The 21,912-nt window shown below is 45.6% G+C and overlaps 1 protein-coding gene across 5 annotated transcripts in view; it reads right to left on the bottom strand.

Moving 5' to 3' along the window:
* The window catches only part of lig3 (ligase III, DNA, ATP-dependent), a 67,826-nt gene extending 48,180 nt beyond the window's left edge, over positions 1-19,646 (bottom strand). Inside the window, exons 1-5 of one of the 5 annotated variants that reach the window (XM_070857296.1) lie at positions 19,574-19,646; positions 5,238-5,845; positions 4,417-4,518; positions 2,019-2,213; positions 531-682 (exon numbers count right to left, since the gene is read on the bottom strand). In XM_070857296.1, the coding sequence (XP_070713397.1) occupies positions 531-682; positions 2,019-2,213; positions 4,417-4,518; positions 5,238-5,817 (1,029 nt within the window). In that variant the 5' untranslated portion in view covers positions 5,818-5,845; positions 19,574-19,646. The other 4 variants (XM_070857292.1, XM_070857295.1, XM_070857293.1 and 1 more) reach the window with 4 other exon arrangements.
* Positions 19,647-21,912: the final 2,266 nt, after the last annotated feature.

Below are 21,912 nucleotides of genomic sequence, written 5' to 3'. Positions count from 1 at the left end.
CAGTGCAGCACACAAAGCTATCTGGAGTTGGCTCGTGATTGGTGGGTTCACAGCAATTCACTTGCATTTTCTATTTGCGTTTCAATCTGCTGTATTTACAGCTTGTTGTGTTCCCCAATCTCATTCTCCTCACGTCTTTGTGCGATTGTTTGTGTGGATCTCTCCTGTGTCTTTTCATCTCCCACTTTCTGCACATTTTATTCGTTTTAATATCGCCACTTTAATTCATTAATCATCTTTTATTTCATCTAAAAAGACTTCTGTTAAGCAGTTTGCAGATAATTTAGTCCCTTATCTCCTCTCTGCACTTGGTCTATCTGTTCCTGCTCTTTTTACTAACCTTATTGAAATACCCATTTTATTTTTTAAGTGTTTGATTCTGATGAAAGGTGAAGACCCAAAACATCATTAACGTGTATTTTCTCTTTGCTCATCCAGTCTTTTCTCTTTACACTTATAAACTGTGTATCTGCAGCAGTTTCTGTTTTTAATACCAGGGCAATGAGTTTGTGTCAGAGACTGGAACGAACCTGCTCCAAGTCTCGCACCATGTCGTCCAGGCTGCAGTTAAAGATCCTGCTGAACAGCTTGACGATCTGCTTGTCACTCAGGTTGTAAACGGTTTTGACCACACCTGGTAAGAGTAGCTTTATAGTCAGGTATACATCCCCGTGGAATTTGCCTGGGGAAAAAAATCAAATACAGCAGGCAGCATTACACAGCCTACGTAGAAATGCTGCTAGGTCGTTCAATCACATTACTGGTAAGGTGCAAACACTAACCACCAGGAAATAACCCCACACCATTCTTCAAATCCCATTGATTTAGGGTGAATTCTGGCCAATCATACAAACTAAATGATGAACAAGTCTAGATGTAGATGGCATGTATTTGAAGAGGACTAATTTGCAGGATTATGGGGAAAAAGCTGGGGTATGGGAGTAAATTGGATAGCTTTTTCAAAGAGCTGGCACAGGCACGACGGGCTGAATGGCCCCCTTCTGTGCTGTAAGATTCTACTGAGAGGACCTTACAAAGCACTAAACAAAGCACAACATTCAAGAAGCATAAAAACCATCAAGAAGAATTAAAAAATAAAACTTAAGTCCTACCTTCCTAACTCGGGCCCAGGAAATCAGCGGGCCGGCCGGTGCAAGAGGCCACACGGCTGGGGATAGGTGGGGGCGGGACAACTGGGCAGGAGAGCACAGGGAACTGACTCTCTTGACTCTCTCTCTGACTATTCCAGCGATCTGACTCTCTCCGAATATTCTAGCAATCTGATCTCTCTCTCTCTGACTATTCCAGCAGCCAGCCCAGCACGCGTCGTGAGGCCACTCGGCCGCGAATAGGGCCGGGAAAGATCGGGTCCCACGCTGCAGCACAGCTGGGGGCAGGAGCTATTGCACATGCGCAAAACCTCCAGTGCGCATGCATTGAGCTGCCGGCACTGTTTTTAGCACAGGGCCCTAGCTCCACCCCCTAATGGACAGACCACGCCGCGCCAAGCCATGGGAGCGGCCAGAATCCGGGGAGATCTTTTCGGTGCCGTTTTCACCCTAGGAAGTCGGCGCATCTCCGGTGAGTGCGCCAAAAAAAACGGGTGGGCCAAATTTGGGCCCTCAGTGTGGGAGAAAACTGGTCCACCTTCCCTACCCTGGCAGTGAAATTGCAGACCTTGTTCTTAACACGCAGCTCAGCACTGTAGTGAGTATGTTAGATTTGGTATCCAGAATTCCCCAGTAAATCTCCCTCATTTTTAATGCATTCCAAAACCTAGAAACAGCACAATTACTGTTAAGTAACACAGCACAATACAAAACAGATACCTGCAAACTTCAGAATTAGCAACTGGTAGATTGCATACAGGATAAGCCCACAGGGTTCGGGGGCCTTTCTCGGAACACTACTTTTTAAAAAAGGGATATAAAAATAATCACATTTGGCAAATTAAATGGCTCCCTTCGGAGCTGGGGATTCATAGAAGCTGCGCATGGGAGTAAAAAGATGGGACTCACCATCTCCACCTGTGCCCTTCCTCAGAAACTCCTGGATGATCTGTGTTTTAGTATTATAGCTCGGCTTGTCCGCAATCATGGCACAGAGTTTCCGAAATTCCCGCAAGGAGCAATCCTTGTGGTTGGGGTCACACACCACAGCGGACAGTGCACTGCTGGAGGTTGAGGGCTCGTCATCAGTGGTGCCCACTTTAGCTGTGTTTGGTTTTTTTAAGTAAAAAGATGCAGGAAAAATGATCAGTTACTGTAAATGCATAGCAGGTCAGTGCCTACCCGAGAATGATAACAATTTGAGTGATACCCTTCATCAGACCGCCTCCCATCCAAAATGTTAACATACCTTTCCCTTGCAGATGCTGACTGACATGCTGTGAATCTTTTTTTTGTCAAAATAAAAAGTGCTTACACTCAGTTCAATCACAATTTCCCCCCAAATCTATTTAAATAAGAAAAAATATGCATTTATACAGCACCTTACACAGAATTTACAGCACAAACAGGCCATCCAACCCAACAGGTCTATGCTGGTGTTTATTGCATAGGATAACATAGGATATACGGCACAGAAACGGGCCATTCGGCCCAACCAGTCCATGCCGGCGTTTATGCTCCACTCGAGCCTCCTTCCGTTTTTCCTCATCGAACTCTATCAGCATAACCCCCTATTCCCTTCCCACTCATATGCTTGTCTAGCCTCCCCTTAAATGCATTATACTATTTGCTTCTCACCATTCTTTGGGTAAAGAATTTTCTTCTGAATTCCCTATTGTATTTCTTGGTGACTATCTTATAGTGATGGCCTCTGGTTATGCTCTTTCCCACAAGTGGAAACATTCTCTCTCTATCCACTCTATCAAAATCTTTCATAATTTTAAAGACTTCTATTAGGTCACCTTTTTGCAAGAGAAAAGAGACCGAGCCTGCTCATTCTTTCCTGATATGTATATGGGAGTAGGCTGGGGAAGGGTTGCAAGCTTATCCAGGGCTTGCACAGTATGTAATGTGAATTTCTGTAAATAAAGGCTTGACTAGGTTCTAGTCTTCTATCTTTCACCAACTGGCTATCCAACTTTTACACCAATGTATTATTTTAATACAGACACCTATCAGATAAACGCCTCTCCATGTTATCAACTTCATCTTTGATGTACTGAAGTTAATAAAATCTATGCTGCAAAAAGATCCATTAGTGTTGGAGTATGCTGGTATTAGCTTTGACAACTCAGCATTGCTCATGCTCCACACAAGCCTCCCCCTAATGTTTTTTGGGCCGTGCAGCCTCTTTAACGGGCTGTGAGGCTCATTCAAACATCCGTGTATGCGCTCTTTTTGCATTGTGAAGTTGACTCACCAGCTGCGCGGGGCCTCGAGACAGCTGCGCGGGACCTCGAGACAGCTGCGCAGTCGCGCAGCTTAAAGGGAACACTGCCTCCCACCCTACTTCATCCAACTCAAGCACCATATCTTTCTCCCTCATGTACTTATCCAGTTCTCCCTTAAATGCGTCTACAGTATCACCTCAACTACTCCATGTGGTAGCAAGTTCCACATTCTAAGCACTCTCTGGGTAAAGAAATCACTTTATTGCAGCTTGTCAAAATGCTTCACATACAATTAAGTCATTTGAAGTGCAGGAGCAGGTCCGTGCAGCAGAGATCGTCTCCAGTCGTCTTGGGTAATCCTTGCCACTGTCAAGCTCGTGTGGTGGCTGCTGTGCAACGGCCACCACACGTTAAAAAAATCCACGCACAGGCATCTTCCACCCTTCAGGATGTAGTTCGGGTCCTTCATTGAAACACCTGTGAACTCATCCTTTTTTGGCGTGGAAGCAAGTCATCCTCGTTTCGAGGGACCGCCTATGACTGATTGCCTATATTACAGTCATCAAACATAATAACAATCTCAAGCAATGGTATAAATTTCTAGGTAATCTGTTTTTGGCTAAAATTAGCTCCGGCACTCCATGCTGTGGAGGGGGTTGGTTAGAGAAAGAAGGTGCCACTCATGATCACTATCTGGTGATTCCTGCTAGAAAGTGCAGTGCCAATGACAGGCGAGAACAAAGTAGAATCCAGCTACATTGTCTACCACTGTTGAATAGCCTGCCAATACTTACATGTAAACAATAGCCCAAAAAAAATTTTGAAACGTCAATAAGATACAAGCTACCCTGCAAGATACAGTACCTCTTCACTACCAATAGATGTGTTCTGGGTGCTGCAAGGAATAACCTCAAACTCAACAGTACTGCAGCACCCTGGCATTCCTTACCCTCAGCTCCTCGCTCCCTCCCGATAGAGAAGAAACATTTAAAGCCGACAATATATAGGAAAACAATATCATACCATTTATTCCTATCACAGGCGGACTATTGGTAAAGCAAGGTGGGTGTCCTTACCAGAGAATCCAGAGAACTTACGAGGCGATGGAGTAACTGCAGCTGGCTTACTCTGGGAGGGCTTGAGTTTTGCAGATAATAAGCCATTCTTGATTGCAAGTTCTAAAAAAAAATTAAAGCTGCATTAGTACTTTTCCCATAAACACATTTACCGACCTAGTAACTCACCCCTTGGACCGCTGGACATTTTTTTTTAAACTAGGGAAGGTGGGTCACCGTGTAAATGATCCCTTGATGGTTCAGGAATTAGTACAGCCAGAGCAGTGCCTTGGACAGCTGCATTTGCTGAACTTCATCATCAATATTTACACTGGCATTCCTGAGCAGGGTAACAGGCAGGCAGCTTGCTCCCATTTTCTTCCTTCTGCTGAAGGAGCTGGCCCTACTAGCAATGTAGTTCCATGGGAATGGTCTGGAACCTCACGCAAGTGGCTGTTCCAATGTGCGAGCACAGAGGCCAAATGCTCAATGGCTATTTGATGACAGGAGTAACCAACAACTAGACCGGATCCTGTTCTCACCAGACATCCATCCCTGCTTTCTGGTAGGGTTATTGGATAGTGATCAGGGACAGGAACTGTGGTTTCTTTCTTCCCCAACCCTTTAGCCCAGGGACACTGTGGTCAATTGCAATGTCCCAGCCTTTGCTCAATACGGACTAAGGATCAAACATGGGTCTTCAGATCTGTCCAGCTTATCACATGACAGGAGTATATTGCACATATTAAGGCATTGGATGCTCAAGAGTTTAAAGCAGAAAGCGAAGCAGACTGTGTGAATTTATATAAATATAATCTATTCTCCAGCTCTTGGTTTCTGACCTTTAATATGCTGGTTGATCAGATCCCTCTCTGCATCCTGAAGTTCCTCATAACCTTCCAGGTCCGTCAAGTCATCGATTTTCTTGGTACTTAGTCGGGCTCGTTCCAGCTTCTCAAACATACATTTGATGTGGTACCATTCCTTCATCTCGGCCGCCTCTGAGAAGGGATTCGGCATGATCCTCCCAATCCGTACCAGTCCCTTTGGGAGTTTCTCCCTGCATTTTTTGCAGCCAGCTGTGCCACGCTTGGCATAGTCCACGCAGTATCGCTGCATAGACATTCCTGTTTCTGACCTGCAAAATGGGCAGCTGGGGACCCAACAAAAAGTCACGACAAGTGGGCTTAAAACGCACCGTCTCAGGACTTGCTCTATTGACGACCAGCTCTCGCTCACAGCCAAACGTACCGAGAAGGGATGAACAAGCCGGACTTGCTGAGAATATGGAACGGGGAGTTCAAGGAGTAAAGTGCAGCTGCTTCGGCTTTCGAACACAGACTTATCTAGTTGATTCCGTACTGGACAAATCCTCTCTAGTTTAAGCAAAAGTTTTGCAAAGTGGGAAAACAGTCTGCACATGGAAAGTTCTCATTAGTTAGGTACTCATCTGCAAGACAAAGGGATAAAAAAAAAGACCTTTAAATAAATAGAAGCTAAACAGGTTAGTCAGAGGGTAGGCTGATTTATAACAAGATCATTACACCAATTATATCCAATTCATCAAATAATCTCTTGATCTCACATTGCTCACAGCCAGAAACCTGTACCTGCCACTTTACGATGTGACAAGTTAACATATTTCACACAAGCAAAATTCCTGGAATTACAGTCAGTGTCACTAATAGCCAATCCAGTATTACAGAATAGAACATAACATTAGTACCCCTGAACATGCCCTCATGTGCGCTCTGATCTTTGATCGGGCTACTAACACTTCAGTAAGATGATGTCAGAAGTTGCTTTATTTTACAGACAAGTGAACATACTGGGCAACAGTTCTAATCATCTCACTTCACGTCACACCTTTTCTTGCGAAGAAGAAAAATAGGCCATGCTACCTTATCCTTGTTAGTGGGCTAAATAGAAAAATAAATCTGTCTTAGCATCAGAAGACTGTAATGTATTTGCTTCATGGGTTCTTAGCTTAAGAATTCATATCAACATATTGCTATTAAGAACTAGTTGGTTTATTAGCAAATGTGGTTTAACAATCACACTACACATTACCAGTTTATCCACCTGCCTCATCGTGGATCCCCCGAACACAACTGGCTGGGGTTTTATTGAGTCTTGTGAACATCACGTGACTGGATAAGCCACTCCCAACTCAACAGCTCTACAACCTTGTGAGCATACTCACAGGGGCATATGTTACAGAGACCAACGCTTAGAGGTTGGATGGGCACTAGTCTTGCAATAAATTGCCTAGGCCTTTCTCTCAGCAGCCCATCCCGATTGACTATGAACTTGAATTGTTCTCTTCCTTTTATTACTTCTGACCACAGGAGGTGGAGGGAAACATCCCTCCAATGTCTTCCCGATTCAGTGATTCACATCATGGATACTCACTATACCCATTGGTGATGCAGACTTTCAGTAGCATCAGTTTACTGCTCTGCAACTCAAGCAGGTTGGCACTGAACCCTAGATACTTGAACCTTTGTTCTCATACCCAGCCTCCAAACATCACCATCTGCAAGATGCACTGCAGCAACTCACCAAAGCATTTTCGACAGCACCTCCCAAACCCGCAACCTTTACCACCTAGGACAAGGGCAGCAGGCGCATGGGAACACCACCACCTCCACGTTCCCCTCCAAGTCACACATCCTGACTTGGAAGTATATTGCTGTTCCTTCATCACCCCCAACAGCACTGTGGGAGTACCCTTCACCACACGGATTGCAGCGGTTCAAGAAGGTGGCTCACCACCATCTTCTCAAGGGCCATTAAGAGATGAGCAATAAATGCTGGTCTCGCCAGCGATGTCCACATCCCAGGAACAAGTGAAAAAAAACCTTGCTGTTGTTCCATGTTTCTTCATCGTCTTTCTAACAAACATAGGCCTCCAGTGTAGTGGAAGGATCTGCACAGGAAAGCTGGCGACATGGCAGCCATCTTAAATTTCTAGACACCCAAATTCAGTGCTACATACTGGGCTTATTCACCAGCAGTTTAATTCAGGTCTTCACGTGAAGGGCTTTAGCTAAGAGATGAAACCATTGTCATGCTAACTTTCCCTCCAAGATACTCGGACAGTTCGTTGCAACCTAGAGCTCTCCCCATCAGACATCCTTTTCTCCTTTTTGCCATAAAGCCATCTCACACCTTGGTCTTGGATCTTACACAGGGGCTTGAGGAAGCCCTTCTGTTGCTCTCAAAGGAGAACAATCTCGACACATCTTCTATGCTCAGAGTTTAACCTGCACTGGGAATGTACTGCCATTGAAGAAAGGCGAGAAAGAATAAAGCACCCTTCTCAGCATGGTTCCAGAGGGTTATGTTCAGGCTGAAGTTGTCATTGATCAGAACCCCTGGTACTGGTATCAAATCAACAGATGCAACTTGTACCTGCCACTCAATACATTTCAGATCCCCTCTTGACCCAAAGTTATAAAGCCGCACTTGAGGCAAATCCCCAGCATAAGGCATTAGTGTACCATTATTTAAGGTGCTGAATCAGTATGCAATAATCGCCAGGGGAGCGCACCAACACAAATTATCTGCAAAAACAAGCACTGCAATACTTCCAGAAATGCTCAGACGCTCAAGGTCGTCCCTTCCAATACCAACCCACACATTGCTAAAGACTTCATGCAGGATGGGCGACAATGCATAACTTGAGAGATGAGTTATCGATTCGAGTCTCTCGTCTGCCATATACTCCCATGGCTTGCAGCTTCATGAAGGCACTGTGCCAAAAGCCTTGGGGAAATCAATGAAAGGAGCACAAATGGGGTTACTTCACAAAGTAACTTGTTGAAAGCCTCCCTCTGGAAGCTGAGTGAAACAAATCATGATTCATGCCTGGTGATGGTTTATCGCTTACTAGGTCTGTGCCCCTGGGTGATCGTTCTTCTAAGTTTTTAGTTCATAAACCATGATGCTGAAACAATCTCTAAATATATTACAGTACTAAAGCTTATATGTCAGGGTAGCTTTATTACTGCAATCAACTCTGCAATGAACACTTACTACAGAACTTTAAATGGTTCCAAATGCTCTTTACATTTTCACGATCATCATCTATTTTATTGTTCCACATATTTTACTGCTTTTTCGCCCTTGAAACAAAATCTATACTTGTTGCCAAGATCTCAGCTTGGCCTGTTCGCTTAATCCTCATCTGGCTCGAACACTTCACCCTCTACCAGACCTCCCATCTCCTCAGATCCTACTGTTACTGCTATCCCAAGCCTTCCTCACTATCTGTGCCAAGAGGGAACTCATCCTTAGCGACGTCAACCTCCACGGCAACTCCAGAACCAACTTCCTCACCCTCCATCAATCTTATCCCCCCATTCACAAATGGTCACCCCCTTGACCTAGTCATCACAATCAGCCTCAAAAATCAGGTCATCAATAAGGTCGTCTCCGATCCTTTCAACTCCTTTTAATTACCTATCCTGCTTCTTGGTACAAACTCCTCCAGGTTCTCTTTCTGTGACTCCTTTTCCTGACACCCACAACACGAACACTTCCTCACAACTGACTTCGCTTACCACATCTTCATCCAAATTTTGGAGTCTCACATCTATACCATTCCTCACGCAATAACAACAGCCACATTAATGGCATAAATAAGGGAGAGAGGGGTTTACATCCAAGCGTGAATACAGAGTGAGCTACTGGCCTGAATGTCCACTACAGGTCTAACTTGGCCACCTCACTCACTCTCTTGCTACAGCTAAATCCTCACCCTACTGCAAGATTATCCTGGAGTGCAGGAACAACTTTGGTTCTACACTTCATCCTGTCTCGATCCTCGGACACTGTCCTCATCCAGCACGAATTAACTCCTCCATTTTTTCCAACAACTGCCCTATCTCCAAACTTCGCTTTCTCTCCAAAGTCCTTGAAATCACTGCCTTGCAATTTCACTCCCACCATTCCCAGGTCAAGACCCTCAGATGCAGTTTCCACCCCACCCACAGTACCGAGACTGCCCGAGTCAAAGTCACGAGACGTTCTGCATGACCATAACTATTTATTTGTCTCTTCTCATGCTCCACAAACTTTTCGATTGTAAGGTTGCTGCAATGCTCCCAACTACATGTCTGACATCGAGAACGAGATAAAGCACAATTTTCTCCAGCTAAATATCAGTAAAGCCAAAATTTCCACCACCACCTGCATGCCTCGAGCCTATTCATGCTCAAAATTACATTTATGCGTGCCGTGAAAAGGATAAGCAATGCCACAAGATTAACAATGACTCTTTTTACAATAATATTTCATGCTGAAAAATGCTCACTTTTGAAAGGCAGAAAACACCATGCTGTCAGACCATATATTTCAGGCTAAATCTCAGCAAATTTATTTACAAGTTTTAGAATTACACAGAAGCAAAAGGAATACAGCATCTAAAATGCTTAACTTACACAATACTTTAAAATGGACACAATGCTTTAAAATAAGAAAGCGTTCAATATCTTCAGTCTTTCTCAGAAACCTTTAACAAACTTTGATGAGCGCACAAGCTTTGTCTTTCTTCACTCTGGAGTCTTATCTCGACTGTGATGTGAAAACCAAAAAAACTGAAGCAGAGAGATACTCCAGATTAGGGCAAACTGCAGCAATGACACCATTCTCAGCAAGCTCACAATACCACACATCAAAGCAGCTCTTTCATACCGGGCGTGGTACTTTGAAGACGACCCAAATTCTTTACCAAGAGGCAGGTGGTCCGAATGTTAAAATATTTTCTACCACTCAAGTGGATGGAATGTGAATGGATCATGAGCGGAATGTGAATAGCAGCTTCTCGGCTGTCCTGTCAGATGTGTACTTCGCCAGGCCTGAAACAAAGTCGATTGTCAATTTTCAACTGGCGTGACACCCTTCAGTGGTTGCAGCAATCGCACACAAGAAGTTTGGTCCCTGAGCGGGTGGCCTTTCCCTGTCCTTTTTCACATGAACTATGATAAGTTTGCGTAACATTTTCAAATCAAAAGGGTGCAAAAAAAAACTTGGAAACAGGTGAGCCATTTCACAAGACAGCAGAACTCAGTTAAGCAGGTTGTGATGTGGTGTTCCCCAGGGATCTGAACTGGTCACTATATTTTTTTAATGGTTTGGATGAAGGAAGAGAGAGTTTTATATCCAAGTTTGCGGATGACACTAAATTAAGAGGGACAGCAAGTAGTGCAGGAAGTTGCAATGGGACAGAGACAGATTAAGTGAATGAGCCAAACTCTGGTAGATGGAGTTTAATGTGGGCAAGTGTGAGGTCATCCACATTGACCAAGGAAAGATAAAAGGATAAATGGTTCATTCTCTGGTTAGCAACCAGTAACTAGTGGGGTGCCGCAGGGATCAATGCTGGGACCCCAACTATTTACAATCTATATTAACGACTTGGAAGAAGGGACTGAGTGTAACGTAGCCAAGTTTGCTGACGATACAAAGATGGGAGGAAAAGCAATGTGTAAGGAGGACACAAAAATCTGCAAAAGGACACAGACAGGCTAAGTGAGTGGGCAAAAGTTTGGCAGATGGAATACAATGTTGGAAAGTGTGAAGTCATGCACTTTGGCAGAAAAAAAATCAAAGAGCAAGTTATTATTTAAATGGAGAAAGATTGCCAAATGCTGCAGTACAGCGGGATCTGGGGGTACTTGTGCAGGAAACACAAAAGGTTAGTATGCAGGTACAACAAGTGATCAGGAAGGCCAATAATATCTTGGACTTTATTGCAAAAGGATGGAGTATAAAAGCAGGGAAGTCTTGCTGCAGTTATACAGGGTATTGGTGAGGCCACACCTGGAATACTGCGTGCAGTTTTGGTTTCCATATTTACGAAAGGATATACTTGCTTTGGAGGCAGTTCAGAGAAGGTTCACTAGGTTGATTCCGGAGATGAAGGGGTTGACATGAGGAAAGGTTGAGTAGGTTGGGCCTCTACTCATTGGAATTCAGAAGAATGAGAGGTGATCTTATCGAAACGTATAGGATTATGAGGGGTCTTGACAATGTGGATGCAGAGAGGATGTTTCCACTGATGGGGCAGACTAGAACTAGAGGGCATAATCTTAGAATAAGGGGCCGCCCAGTTAAAACTGCGATGAGGAGGAATTTCTTCTCTCAGAGGGTTGTAAATCTGTGGAATTCGCTACTTCAGAGAGCTGTGGAAGCTGGGACATTGAATAAATTTAAGACAGAGATAGACAGTTTCTTAAACGATAAAGGAATAAGGGGTTATGGGGAGCGGGCAGGGAAGTGGAGCCGAGTCCATGATCAGATCAGTTATGATCGTATTAAATGGCGGAGCAGGCTCGAGGGGCCATATGGCCTACTCCTGTTCCTATTTCTTATGTTCTCATGTTCTTAAATCAGAGGATTCCGAAAATGGTGAGATATTAGGAACTGTAGAGGAATAGAGATTTGGAAGTCCATGTACACAAATCATTTGATGCTAGTGGACAAATTTTAAAAAACAATCAAAGGCTAATGAATGTTGGCCTTTATCTCAAGAGGGCTGAAGTTATGCTCGAGTTGCACAGGGCCTTGGTCAGACCCCACTTAGAGCACTGCGTTCAGATTTGGGTACTGCACCTCAGGAATGATATATTGGCTTTGGAAAAAGTGCAGTGCAGATTCACCATAATATCCCGAGGATTAAAGAGTTAACTTATAAGACAAGTTGCATAAACTTGGCTTGTATTCCCTGGAGTATCGAGGTGTTGAAAAGATTAAAGGATTCAATAGGGTACATGCACAGAAACTATTTCCTCCGTTCTTGCAAACGACTGCCCAATCTCCAACCCTTTCCTCTTCAAAGTCCTTGAACATATTGTCGTCTCCCAAATCCGCGCCCATGTTTCCCAGAATTTCCTGCTTGAATCCCTCCAGTCAGGTTTACGCCCTGCCACATGCCTTTGTTACCTCTAGAATTGATTATTCTAAAGCAGGCTTGGCCGGCCTCCCACATTTCACCGTCCATAAACTTGACGTCATCCAAGATTCTGCTGCCCGTGACCTAACTCGCACCAAGTCCTGTTCACCCATCACCAACATTCCCTATAACCAGTCGTGCACCTCTCTGCCGGTCCTGCGCAGCCCATGACCGGCTTTTTCAATGTAAAGGAAACAGAATGGGCTACGCACCGACAAAAAGAAGAAAGAATGCCCATCACCCCGTGCTCCCTGCTCGCTGGCCTACATTGGCTCCCAGTTAAGCAACGCCTCGATTTTAAACTTCTGGTTTTCAAATTCCTCCATGGCCTCGCCATTTCCTACCTCTAATCTCCTCCAGGCCCAGCTCATCACCTGCTGATATTCTCATCCATGCCTATTACCTCTAGACTTGACTATTTCAACGCATTCCTGGCCAGCCTCCCACATTCTCACCTTCATAAATTTGTGATCCAAAACTCAGCTACCCATATCCTAACTCGCACCAAGTCCCATTCACCCATCACACCTGTGCTCGCTGACCTACATTGGCTCCCAGTTAAGCAACACCTCGATTTTAAAATTCCCATCCTTGCTTTCAAATTCCTTCCATGGCCTTGTCCCTCCTTATCTCTGTAATCTACTCCGAGATCTGTGTTCCTCTAATTTTGGCCTTTTAAAAAAAAATTCATTCATGGAATGTGGGCGTCGCCAGCAACACCAGCATTTCGTGCCCATCCCTAATTGCCCGCCGGAAAGTGGTGATGATGAACGTCATGATTCATCAGTCATTGAAGGTTGGCATGCAGGTACAGCAGGAGGTGAAGAAAGCAAATGGTATGTTGGCCTTCATAACTAGGGGATTTGAGTATAGGAGCAGGGAGGTCTTACTGCAGTTGTACAGGGCCTTGGTGAGGCCTCACCTGGAATATTGTGTTCAGTTTTGGTCTCCTAATCGGAGGAAGAACATTCTTGCTATTGAGGGAGTGCAGCGGAGGTTCACCAGACTGATTCCTGGGATGGCAGGACTGACATATGAGGAGAGACTGGATCAACTGAGCCTGTATTCACTGGAGTTTAGAAGGATGAGAGGGGATCTCATAGAAACATATAAAAATCTGACAGGACTGGACAGGTTAGATGCAGGAAGAATGTTCCCAATGTTGGGGAAGTCCAGAACCAGGGGACATAGTCTTAGGATAAGGAGTAAGCCATTTAGGACTGAGATGAGGAGGAACTTCTTCACTCAGAGAGTTGTTAACCTATGGAATTCCCTGCCGCAGAGAGTTGTTGATGCCAGTTCATTGGATATATTCAAGTGGGAGTTAGATATGGCCCTTGCGGCTAAAGGGATCAAGGGGTATGGAGAGAAAGCAGGAACGGGGTACTGAAGGAATGATCAGCCATGATCTTATTGAATGGTGGTGCAGGCTCGAAGGGCCGGATGGCCTACTCCTGCACCTATTTTCTATGTTTCTATGTAAGATACAAATAACCTTCCGGAAGTACTAGGGGACCGAGGGTCTAGTGAGAAGGAGGAACTGAAGGATATTCTTATTAGGCGGGAAATTGTGTTAGCGAAATTGATGGGATTGAAGGCCGATAAATCCCCGGGGCCCGATAGTCTGCATCCCAGAGTACTTAAGGAAGTGGCCATAGAAATAGTGGATGCATTGGTGTTCATTTTCCAACAGTCGATTGACTCTGGATCAGTTCCTATGGATTGGAGGGTAACTAATGTAACACCTCTTTTTAAAAAGGGAGAGAGAAAGCGGGTAATTATAGACCAGTTAGCCTGACATCAGTACTGGGGAAAATGTTGGAATCAATTATTAAGGATGAAATAGCAGCGCATTTGGAAAGCAGTGACAGGATCGGTCCAAGTCAGCATGGATTTATGAAGGGGAAATCATGCTTGACAAATCTTCTGGAATTTTTTGAGGATGTAACTAGTAGAGTGGCCAAGGGAGAACCAGTGGATGTGGTGTATTTGGACTTTCAAAAGGCTTTTGACAAGGTTCCCACACAGAGATTGGTGTGCAAAATCAAAGCACATGGTATTGGGGGTAATATACTGACGTGGATAGAGAACTGGTTGGCAGACAGGAAGCAGAGTCGGGATAAACGGGTCCTTTTCAGAATGGCAGGCAGTGACTAATGGAGTGCTGCAGGGCTCAGTGCTGGGACCCCAGCTCTTTACAATATGCATCAATGATTTGGATGAAGGAATTGAGTGTAATATCTCCAAGTTTGCAGATGACACTAAACTGGGTGGCGGTGTGAGCTGTGAGGGGGATGCTAAGAGGCTGTAGGTTGACTGAGACAGGTTAGGTGAGTGGGCAAATGCATGGCAGATGCAGTATAATGTGGATAAATGTGAGGTTATCCACTTTGGGGGCAAAAACACAAAGACAGAATATTATCTGAATGGTGGCAGAATAGGAAAAGGGGAGGTACAACGAGACCTGGGTGTCATGGTTCATCAGTCATTGAAAGTTGGCATACAGGTACAGCAGGCGGTAAAGAAGGCAAATGATATGTTGGCCTTCATAGGGGATTTGAGTATAGGCGCAGGAGGTCTTACTGCAGTTGTACATGGCCTTGGTGAGGCCTCACCTGGAATATTGTGTTCAGTTTTGGTCTCCTAATCGGAAGAAGGACGTTCTTGCTATTGAGGGAGTGCAGCCTTATCCTAAGACTGATTCCCGGGATGGCTGGATTGACATATGAGGAGAGACTGGATCAACTGGGCCTTTATACATTGGAGTTTAGAAGGATGAGAGGGGATCTCATAGAAACATACAAGATTCTGACGGGACGGGACGGGACGGGACAGGTTAGATGTGGGTAGATTGTTCCCGATGTTGGGGAAGTCCAGAACCAGGGGGTCACAGTCTTAGGATAAGGGGTAGGCCATTTAGGACTGAGATGAGAAGAAACTTCTTCACTCAAGAGTTGTTAACCTGTGGAATTCCCGGCCGCAGAGAGTTGTTGATGCCAGTTCATTGGATATATTCAAGAGGGAGTTAGATATGGCCCTTACGGCTAAGGGGATCAAAGGGTATGGAGAGAAAGCAGGAAAGGGGTACTGAGGGAATGATCAGCCATGATCTTATCGAATGGTGGTGCAGGCTCGAAAGGCCGAATGGCCTACTCCTGCACCTATTTTCTATGTTTCTATGTCGTCTTCTTGAATCTTGTCCTTCTCGGTGGTAGAGGTCGCAGGTTTGAGAGGTGCTGGAGCATCCCCGATTTTAATCGCTCTACCATTGGGAGCCATTGCCTTTAGCGACCAAAGTCCCTAGCTCTGGAATACCATCCCGAAACCGCTCGTCTTTTAAGATGCTCAAACCTACATCTTTTAAGATGCCCAAACCTACATCTTTTACCAAGCTTTTGGTCATCTGCCCCAATATCTCCTGTCAAATTTTGTTTTATAACGCTCCTGTGAAACACCTTGGGACATATTATTACATTAAAGGCGCTATATAAAGACAGGTTGTTGTTTTTGTTGAAGGAAGAGACAATGGGCCGAAAATTGTGGCCTTGCTGGGTGTGTACGAAGTGCGTGCGCACGCACCCGGTGAGGCCTCGAAAAAGCCGGTTTTCAGCCTGCAATGCACATGTGCAGAGAACCGGCTTTTCCGATTTTGACAGATCCTACGCATCCCCGAGCTATTCGCCCAGCGAATATCCTTCAAACTTTTATAGCTGGTAAAAGAAGGCGCATAACCTACTTTTATCAGCGCAAGAGTTTGAAACCATAGAAAAATTACATTTAATCATTCATTTTTATATTAAAAACCCTGTCCGTTGTCAGTTTATTTTTAACCCTATTAAAGCACTTTTTTTTTAAATCCCAAAAATATTTTTTTTCTAAATTAATTTTAAATATGAGGTGTTTTTTTTAAATTTATTGTGTTGTGTTTCTTGTTTTAGGAGGTATTCTCATTGATAGCTCGTAAAATCAGAGCTCGCATTTATCATTGAGAATACTACATTGGGATTGGTGGTCCAGGATATGTTTACGTATCTGGAAGACATGTCCCCCCCTGTATGTTGCGCAGCGAATGAAGGCCTCCAACCGGAATCCTACGTTCCTCCGGGACCCCCAAAGGAAGCCTCCGACCACAATTTCCCCCCCAAATCTTAAAATTAGAGCAAGGCTAATTAGGAAAGTCAGGAAGCACTTTTTCCACACAAGCGATCGTAGAAATGTGGAATTCTCTCCCCAAAAGATTGTGAATGCGGAGACAATTGGAGCTTTCAAGGCAGAGATAGATAGATTTTTGCTAGGTATGATTATCAAGGGAAATGAAGCCAAGATGGGTAAATGGAGTTGAGGTACAGATCAACCATGATCTGAGTGAATGGTGGAGCAGGCTCGAGGGGCTGAATATTTTATTCCTGTTCCTATGTTGCGAAGTTAGAAGGTTATGAGTTCAAGCCCCAATCTAAAGGCTGCAGAAAAAAAATCTAGGCTGGCACTTCAGTGCAGTACTGAGGAGCGGAGCTCCTTTGCACTGTCAAATATGCTGTCTTTCAGAGGAGACGTTAAACCAATTCTGCCTTCTCAGGTGGATGTAAAAGATCCCAAGGCACTATCTGAAGAGCAGGGGAGTTTTCACCACTAACTTGGGTCAATATTCATCTCTCACCAACAGCTAATCTGGTCATTTTCACATTGCTGTTTGAGAGAGCTTGCCGTGCACAAAGTGGCTGCCACGTTTCCTGTTTCAACAGGGACTATACACGTCAAAAAAAAAAAGTACTTCATTGGCTGCAAAACACATTGCAATGTCCTGAGGTTGTGAAGCACTATATGAATGCAAATGCTTTCTTGGAAATGCACATCCCATCCATGGCTGTAGGGGGTTTTATCCCAGTAATCCGGTGCAATATAATTTCACCTAGAAAACCAGGCGAAGGGGACTCAAAGCACCCATCAGTTCACAGGCAGCATGCAGTCGGATTTCTAAAGTAGAAAAAGAAAAGCTTAATCCACTGATGGGGGCCACAGGATCCCCAGACAAGCCTTGTGAGGAGAAAGGATCAGTACTTCTAAACTAAAGCGGTGTGTGTGCGCGGTTTCACCAATTCTCCAAACACCACCCATGTGGGTCACCCACTATACACGTCCCCTTTAACCACCGGGGGGGCGGGGGGCAGCGCCTTTCAATGCCGCTTGTCCGTCGGGTTGGGAGGGAGCACATCCTCCGCCGCCGCTAAAATCGAGGCCGGGGCCTCAAGGCCCAGATACACCAACCCTCTCCCTCATAAATTAACCAGCTCGCTCTGCCATGAAGAACCAGCACGGCGGGGACAGGACGCGAGCAGGCCCGTCTAGTCCGGGGAGCATCCCCATACTTCACCTCGGGACAAGCGGTGACTGTTCCTGCCCGCCCACCGGCCGGCTCCAAGCCCGGTAGCCCGCGCCCCACTGACCTGCTGCGAAGCCCCAGGAGCAGCGCAGCCGCGGCCTGTCGCTCACTCGGCGCCGCCAACCTCCCCTTTAACCGCCCGCCGCCGTGACGTGGCTCCCATTTAAAGGCGTCAGGCAGTCAGCCTCCACAATAGTCTGCCCACACAAAAAATAAACCACAATCCTGGGCCTAGCACCACTGGCTACCTCGGTGCACTGGAGTTTTTTTGCTGGAGAAACAGCCTAGATTTTAAATAAATAAATCCTAATGTGTTTTTTTTTGGTCATCCAGCAGGAGGCTTAGGAACTTATGTAAGTGCCCCGAGGGCATTCCAGAGCATTTTACAACTCATGGATTGTTTTTGAAATGCAGCTGCTGCTGTTATGTAAACACAGGACAGAGCTGATCTCCAGTTGTCTTGGTCAATTCTTGCCACTGGACCAGGACCTAGCTCTGTCAAGCCCATGTGGTGGCTGGTATGCAACGGCCACCACACGTTAAAAGAATCCACGCACAGGCATCTTCCACCCTTCAATATGTAATTCAGAATCTGGAATATTAGGTCCTTCATTGAAACACCAGTGAACTCATTCCTTTTTGGCTTGGAAGCAAGTCATCCTCGGTACGAGGGACTGCCTATGATGATGATGATGATGATGCTGACAGCAGTTAATTTGCACACTATCACTGTGGTGTCGCTGCACCTTGTTACAAACTCACACGAGGCATGGCTATATCAGACACAGTCACTCTGTGACCTTCACTTTATTCCCAGGACTAAAGAGTGCTGATCCTGGGTGGGACCTCCCCTTTTATACCTGGAAGCCCAGGTGAGGAGCTCACTCCTTGTGGTCAGGGTGTGCATTACAAGGGTACAGGTACAGTATGCATGAGTTACAGTTGCATACTTGTCGTCATTGCAAGATGGTGAAATACATGACAATCACAAGCAGCAAATTAAAGAAAGACTAAAGTGCTTTTCACAGCCACCGGATGTCTCCAAGTGCTTTACAGCCACTGAAGTACTTTTGAAGTGTAGTCACTGTTGAAATGTAGGAAACGCAGCAGCCAATTTGCACACAAGCAAGCTCCCACAAACAGCAATGTAATAATGACCAGATAATTTTTTTTGTTATGCTGATTGAGGGCTAAATATTGGCCAGAACACCGGGATAACTCCCCTGCTCTTCTTCAAAATAGTGCCATGGGGTCTTTTACGTCCACTTGAGAGTGCAGATGGGGCCTCGGCCATTCGGCCCAACCAGTCTATGCCGGCGTTTATGCTCCGCTCGAGCCTCCTCCCGTTTTTCCTCCTCTAACTGTTAGTATAACCCTCTATTCCCTTCTCCCTCATATGCTTATTTAACTGCTCCTTAAATGCATCTGTACTATTCACTTCAAATGAGATGAATAACCAGTTAAGCAGGTGGAATGTTGGGCAGGACATGAGGAGAACTCTTAGTTCTCCAAATAGTGCCAACTTTACATTTATCTGAGCAGACAAAGCGAGCATCAGTTTAACATTTTATCCAAAAGACTAACCTTAGACAATGTGATATTCCCTCAGCACTGCACTGCACATTACAACAGTGACTACAATTCAAAAAGTACATAATTGGTTGTAAAGCAGTTTGGGACTTCCTGAGGCCGTGAAGGGCACTATAAATCAGGGTAACCATATTTTCTAAACCCAATCCGGAGACACACAGGGTGGAGCAGAGCAAAGTAGCCAAGGCGGAAAGTGTAGGTTGCGCAGCGTTGCGAGGCAAGAAGTTTTGTTATTTTGATGCAAACTGAACCTGTAAAAAGCAGCTACAATCACCAGCTCCTCCCACTCCTCACAGCCCGAGACCCGCCCACACCAGCCGAGGCCGTGAAGCTTCATGTGATCACACATCCACACGGCTTGGTTCCAGCTGCCGCTCAGTAGTTCGGTTACCAGCAGCCCTCGTTACTCAGACATTTTGGCTCCGTGGCCAACCCTCGCTTTTACCAAATTTCATAGGAATATCCGGGGATTTGGTGGGGTGGGGGGGAGCGGAGCAGGCATACCTCTGCAAAATTAAAGTCCTACAGTGAGTTAACCCCCTTTGACTGGTTGAAAACAGGAGATTGACATCCCCACCACCAATCAAAACCCGCTCTGCCGCACAGCCACGCCCGCTTTATTGACTGACCGCAGGGGAACTCGAGGTCACATGGCTTCTGATTTGAACCCACGCATATTCGGACAAGTTTCCTGAACCAGGGACTCTCACGTGTACGTTGTTTGCTCGGGGACTGTCCCTGAAAAACGGGGATGCATGGCCGCCCTCATATAAATGCAAATCTTTCTTTATTTTTGAAGTGGCAGCCAGATTATGTGCTCAAACCCTGCAGTGGAGTTTGCCCCCACAACCTTCTGTCGCAAAGGAAAAACATTCTACCAATCTATTTAGGAATCAGACATAGGCACCTTACACAGTGAGGGAGTTATCAGCAAATTCGAATTTCCCATACCCTGAGGAGCCATAGCAACTGATTGGCTGCTCTCTGGAGTATTGAAAATTTCAATCCATTGATTTATCATCATGAGCAGTCCCTCGGAATCGAGGAAGACTTGCTGCCACTCCTGAAGTGAGTTCTTTGGTGGCTGAACAGTCCAATACGAGAGCCATACACTCTGTCACAGGTAGGACAGATGAGGGAAGGGGTGGGTGGGATTGGTTTGCCGCATGCTCTTTCCACTGCCTGCGCTTGATTTCTGCACGCTCTTGGCATTGAGACTCAAGGTGCTCAACGCCCTCTCGGATGCACTTACTCCACTTAGGGCGGTCTTGGCCCAGGGACTCCCAGTTGTCATTTTAATCGAACAAACGGCCTGCCAGTTAGCAACATTTCAATAATAAGCCTTTCTCGATTGAGGCAAGCTCATTATCAGAGCTTGGTACCCCTCTTATCCACAGTTATAATATATAATCAAGATTATTATGGGCTTTTGATAGTTCCCATCATAGGCAGTCCCTCGAATCGAGGATGACTTGCTTCCATATCAAGAAGTTCACAGGTGTTTCAATGAAGGACCTAATATTCCAGGTCCTGAACGAAATCTTGAAGAGCAGAAGATGCCACCATATGAGCTTGACAGAGCTAGGTCTTGGTCCAGTGACAAGTGTAATGTCCTTACACAATACCACAAATCCACACGAGGCACATTCTATGGACAAGGTCACTCCATGACCTGAACCTTTATTCACAGGGCCAAGAAGTGATGACCCTGCGTGGGACCTCCCTTTATATACCTGGGTGACCAGGTGAGGAGTATCTCCCACAAGTTCACCCCCTGTGGTCAAGGTGTGCATTTCTTACGTATATACAGTATTGCAGTGTTGTTACATAAAGGTTGCATACATGACATCACCTCCCCCTCAACATCTTATTGGGATCATAGGTTAAGTCTCTCGGGTGGTCTGCGCTCTCTCATGGAGCGCCGCAGTTGAGGCTCTGGTTGTTGAGCCTTGGTATGCGTGTATGTCCCCTGTGGTGATTCCGGCCTGCCCGGGCTGACCGCAGGGACTGCATGCTGCTGAATGTTCTTGTTGCTCGTTCACTGGCGGTGGTGTGAATACCATCTCATGATCTTCCTCAGGTTCCTCAGTGTCCAATCTGAACCTTTTTTTTACTTGGTCCAGATGCTTGCGGCATATCTGCCCATTGTTAAGTTTAACCACTATGACCCTATTCCCCTCTTTGTCTATTACAGTACCCTCAAGCCATTTGGGCCCCAAAGTGTGATTGAGAACAAATACGGGGTCGTCAATTTCTATACATCTCCCCCTTGAATTTCGGTCATGGTATTTGTTTTGTGACTGGCGCTTGCCCTCAACAATGTTGGACAGGACTGGATGAATGAGGGACAGCCGAGTTTTGAGTGTTCGTTTCATGAGTAGCTCCGCGGGCGGGACCCCTGTGAGCGAGTGCGGTCGGGACCTATAGGCCAGTAGGAGGCACGATAGGCGGCACTGAAGGGAGGGTCCTTGAATCCAGAGCATGTCTTGCTTTATGATTTGGACTGCATGTTCCGCCTGGCCATTGGAGGCCGGCTTGAACAGTGCTGTCCTGACATGGTTAATGCCATTACCCGACATGAACTCCCGGA

The sequence above is a fragment of the Pristiophorus japonicus genome, chromosome 16, assembly GCF_044704955.1.
Source record: "Pristiophorus japonicus isolate sPriJap1 chromosome 16, sPriJap1.hap1, whole genome shotgun sequence".
Lineage (NCBI taxonomy): Eukaryota > Metazoa > Chordata > Chondrichthyes > Pristiophoridae > Pristiophorus > Pristiophorus japonicus.
This window is presented reverse-complemented; position numbering and strand designations above follow the sequence as displayed.